The sequence below is a fragment of the Triticum dicoccoides genome, chromosome 4B, assembly GCF_002162155.2.
Source record: "Triticum dicoccoides isolate Atlit2015 ecotype Zavitan chromosome 4B, WEW_v2.0, whole genome shotgun sequence".
In the NCBI taxonomy this organism is placed as follows: Eukaryota; Viridiplantae; Streptophyta; class Magnoliopsida; order Poales; family Poaceae; genus Triticum; species Triticum dicoccoides.
In genome coordinates this window covers 328,414,291-328,419,423 of record NC_041387.1, presented here as the reverse complement: position 1 = coordinate 328,419,423, position 5,133 = coordinate 328,414,291, and the positions used below count along the sequence as shown (strand labels likewise).

At 42.2% G+C, this 5,133-nt stretch overlaps 1 protein-coding gene across 1 annotated transcript; it reads left to right on the top strand.

Annotated features, from left to right (window-relative positions):
• Positions 1-2,124: 2,124 nt before the first annotated feature.
• Positions 2,125-4,532, top strand: LOC119293605. Its single transcript, XM_037572018.1, has 2 exons — positions 2,125-2,702; positions 4,040-4,532. Exons 1-2 carry the CDS (start codon positions 2,347-2,349, stop codon positions 4,242-4,244), a joined length of 561 nt encoding a protein of 186 aa, XP_037427915.1. The 5' UTR covers positions 2,125-2,346; the 3' UTR covers positions 4,245-4,532.
• The last annotated feature ends 601 nt before the right edge of the window (positions 4,533-5,133 follow it).

Below are 5,133 nucleotides of genomic sequence, written 5' to 3'. Positions count from 1 at the left end.
TCTATTCGGTCGGTTGTGATGAACACTTTCAACTCTTCAGGCCTCTTTGATTCATAAGATGTTGTAAACATAGGAATAGGAATTGCACTGGCCTGCCCACTTGTATCCTATAAGACTAGCAAGGAAATGCGGGGATCTGTGTCGCCTTTGAGAGGTACAATGATATTAACAGTACCACACCTTCACTTGAAGAGAGCTGGTATCCGAAGCCTTTCTAGCCGTACCGGCAAAAGTAGCCTATATTTTCCAACAAGTTCCACTTTGCTGATTTTACTTGTGATGCTTACGGTTTTCCCGTTATATCTACACTATGATCTGTGTAGCTGCTTTGTGTCGCACTAGCAGCAGTCCACTCTTGAAGCTAAACAACACACCAATCATAAGTCCAAAACTTACTTCTTCAAATACAAATTGTGATACGATACTGATATTGGTTAACAAACACACGTTTAATTGGTCAGGTAATGCTCCCACTTGATTTTCCAAATGCATGTGGCCACATATAGAGAGACAACATGGAATTGCATTTCTTTGGGCGTTGTGATTCATCATGAGTGGGCAACCAACATTGTATGCAAAGAAGCGGAACCTCAAGAATATTCTTCCTCTTCTGTTCCTTAATATGTTCCTCTTTTGTTATTCTGTATTTAGTACGTACAGTATGTTCCTTGTCAGGAAGGGGAGCAGGGACATCTGCAGTCAACAGCTGATAGAGTTGGCTTGTACGTGATCGATAGGCTTTTAATTAGTAGCGGCAATACAACACCATATTTTCCAGCCAGTTCCACTTTCCCGATTTATATATCCTGGTTATGGTGTACCCTTTTGATGTACACTACGGTGTGCCTAGTTGCTGTGTGCTCTTGTTATCATGGTTTGGCAATAAACTCTCTATATAGTATATTATGAACCTATCATGTGCCAACTATCCTTACTTCTCGAGCCTAATTTTTGTGTACTTGTGCCAGATTATATTAATGCACGCACCATATTACAGCACACATGGGCTCTCTCATCAGAATCTAGTGATAGCACACAAGGGTTTACAGGGCACCCTATATTAGAATATCCTCTGCATTACAAAGATAATCTCACTAATATTTATGTTTTCATGCTTCTCACATATTATACGTAATCACAGTGAATGTCAGAATCCGCGCATCAGAAGAATATTGTGGAACACTACAATGACTTACAAAATTGGCACCGAGGCATTGAGTGCCATTCTAGATGCAATGAAACTCATATGCTCCCCACCTGTAGATTCTTGTTCAGAATATCATCCTAATGACTATTCTGACCTCGAGGAGTCAAAGGTAGATGGCCTGTCCTGTTCACCCATCAAGGTGCATGTTCTAATTTGGCAAGGTTTTATATATTGTGCGTATCTTGCATAAGGTGTCTTGCATTTCTTCTACTTTGTTGCACCGCCATCTGCTTAGTTTACTCATCATATATGTCAAGATGCCATGCCCATCCATTATCAATACATATCCCATCTGTCATCATACCATGTTTTTCCACTCAAATGATGTTCTTGTGCATCAGACATCAAAAAGGAAGAGGGTGATTGTCGAACCTGAAGGAGCACCAGCAAAGTCGTTGAAAAACGTGGTGGTGCCGGAGAAATCAGACCGCACCCTACTTATATTGGCTCTACAACTAGTGACACAAAATATAGGACCAACTCCAGCAGACTGTATCCATACTTCACTAGCCACACCACTAGCCCCACCACACAAGACGTGCACTCTAGCAAAAGGTATGCCGATTTCAGTTGTCATAGCACCAGTCATATCACAAAAAAATCCTACTCCAGCAAAAAGTATAACAAGTCCACCAGTCGAAGACCTATCCCAACTGCAGAGACGGCCAATTCCTGCAGATTGGAACCCCATTCCAGTTATCTCTACTCTCTACTCCTATAAAAATGCGAGTTGGTGGTGATGGCGTGCCTGCCTTCCTACCATCTATACCGTTCAATTTGGAATCTAAGGTTGGGATTGTGTCGAGCTAACATCTCGATATTTTGGAGGTTTCTCTCGCTAAACGGATTCTTCGAGAACCCGTCCAAATTTCCTCCCTGCCGGCCCCTACCTTCTCTTTCCCGGCGACTGTGCCGGAGTTGGGTTGGGCGAGGGTCACGTCTCCAGCATAGCTGCTGTAGTTGTAGATAATTAAGGTTGTAAAGATCGGATTTGGATTGAGCTTGCCCTGGCGTTTGTCCTTCCAGATCTGGCCGTGCAGGGCTGCAGGCCGTCGGAGAGGGAGACATGGCGGTGGTTGCTGCCTTGTCCAACTTTCTCACTCTCCCGTCTTGCCACTCCCCAGGAAAACTATCACCCGATGAGCCCATCTCACGCACGATCGAGCGCGACCTTTTCTTCTTCTCTATCCCACAACATCCCACCGGGAAAGATGGCCGCGTCGCCCAGGCCAGCGCCCACGGCCACCCAGCAGAAGGTCCGGGCTGCCTTTGCCAAGGCGTTGAGCTGCTGGCGTGGCGTGCCCAATGCCGATGCCAGTGTGTGCCCCCGCATCCTCTCCACTGGCCGTGTCCCTCGCGCGCTGACGGACAACAGCGACGTCCACGGCAGAAGAGGAGCACTCCCGTGTTTATTCGCGTTGTCTTCCTCGGCGACGATTGCCACGGCGCTGCTGTCATGTTCTACATCCACACATCCCCGCTGTGATTCCATCAGGTACACACACATTTATTTCATCCCCAATTTTGCAAGCGCATATGATTTTCTTATTTGATGAACTTAGGGCCTGCAATAGTTAAATACTTTAATCAGCTCTTTATTAGATATATATATATAGACTAATCAATAGCTTAATAATTTATAATTAATCTGGCGAATTACCTGATGGGAGACAAGTAGATAGGGAGAACGATTGCTTGAAGTGTGCTCTCACATGAAAATGCAAAAGTAATTTAGCAAAAGAAGTGGTGATGGCCAGGCTCTGCCACGGAAACGATCTTCGCCTCCTTGCATACTGCAATGAAGGCGACATTGGTACTCATCCATTGCTACATGTCGAACAACAGCATGGATCTCTACATATTTGTTACATATTTTTTTTCGAAAAGGGGGAATACCCCGGCCTCTGCATCTGGACGATGCATACGGCCACTTTATTGATTATTAACACAAGACCTTACAAAGTCGTACAACAGTAAGACCAAAGCCACCATCTTCGCAACCTCTGTCGCTACTCCTATCTAACTGATGAAGGGGCACTGATGGTCTGGGCCTAATACCAAACAGACCTCGCAGCCAAACCTAACATCTTAGACCTGAGGTCCTATTTGGTACATATACCTGTGTATCTTTTCTCGCCTATGATTAAAATTTGGATCACAATAGACAATCAGGTTTTGGTTATTGTATTTCTATGGTCGAATACATAAGCGCATTTCATAGCTGCATGGGCTAGAATCAGGTAGAATGTATATAAAGTTCTGGATAATAGATCTGCAAATTTGGACAATATCTTTAGTGGAAGTTTATATGCTGGACATGCTTGACCATTTCAAAGTTCATGCATGAGTAATTATATCCTCAGCTTATTCGTATTTCTGCAAGGCAAGCTTCAAAATTTTGTTAACTAGCATTTTCATCAGTACAGAGCTACTACTTTAATGTCAGTATTTAGGTGGATCATCTCTGTTTTAAATTCCTGATGCAAGTAATGCACTTCGGCAAGTAATATTTATCTGTGTCCTTGCTGACAATAGCTGATATAATTCATCACAAGCACCCAAGTACTGTGGCTCTATTGCCGTTCATGGTTGGCCTATGCCCTATAGAGAGAGAAAATAGTACTTGCCTCTTTGTGTGAGACTGTAGTTGTGACGTATGCCTCTTGTATCACTTTCATCGTTGACAGATGCATTATTAAATTATCATTAGAAAATGTTGTGTCTGCAGTATTTGTCTTGTTAATTATGCATTCCTTCGTTTCTAATAAAGTGTTTATTCTGTGTTAGTTATATCTTATGTCTCTCTATGTTCATAACTTTTATTGACTTCAGATTGGGCATATGTGGAGAAGCATGTCTGATTGCCCTTAGGTTCAGAACCATATTCCAAAACAAGCTATTCTCCTTGGCAACCGACCTGGAAGTGAGGTCACAGTTGACACCTATTGTCGTCCAGCAGCTGATACTTGAAGTCTCTGTGCGACAAAATTATGTCTGCAATCTGATCAGCTTGCAGCGTGGTGTGTTCATGGGGTAGAGAATATGAGATGCAACTCTTCAATATTTTCACTTCTTCAGTCCAATCTTCCTGGCCACAACCTGAATATTTGCTTCTTTGCTATCTGTTATCAGTATTTTTCTAGCAGAAACCTGGTTAAGGAACTTACAAGTAGTCGAGTACTAATATTTTCATATGTATGTACTTGTGCACTAACCCCTTCATACGATTCAAAAGCATCTTTTGCTTTACATTTTGTTTATTTGCTCGGCACAAAATGTACTGAAAGTGCATTCCATAGTTTTTTCCTTGGCCTAAATATATATACTACAAACCCTCTACAGGCTCCTTGTTTTCCTTGGCCTAAATAAACACTACCAATTATTCATGCACATGCAACACTTTCGAACTTGTATATACTCTCTTATGTACCAAGTGTTTTTATCCATATTTTGTGTTTTCATGCGAGTTCTCCTGGCTTTGTGATATGTTTGTGGGACTACAATACTCTTAGCACTATGCTTCATATACCATTACGTTGTATGATATTAATTTTCTTCAAATTTGGAATGTTACAAATCAATTCATTTGAGACATCATTTACCATTATCTTTTATGCTTGGACGGCATGTTGCATTGTTCTTGTAGGGAAAATGAAGCGCGTCATGGGCGGGTGAAGGACCATGATATGTGCTACAAGGTTGAGCCCATAACCGAAGGGGTAAATCTGTAGTCATGACACTTCCATTGCACAAATCATGGGGACAAATATTGGTATTGTTGTTCTTCCATCGTTGATATTGAGGTAAGGTTAAAGAGAGGTGCTTATTGTTGTTCTTTGGCAAGGTGAAAATGGAGAAGAAAATGTTTGGCTTGGACAAGGAGGTTCATCGATTGGAAACCATATGTTTGATTTTGCTCAGTATGT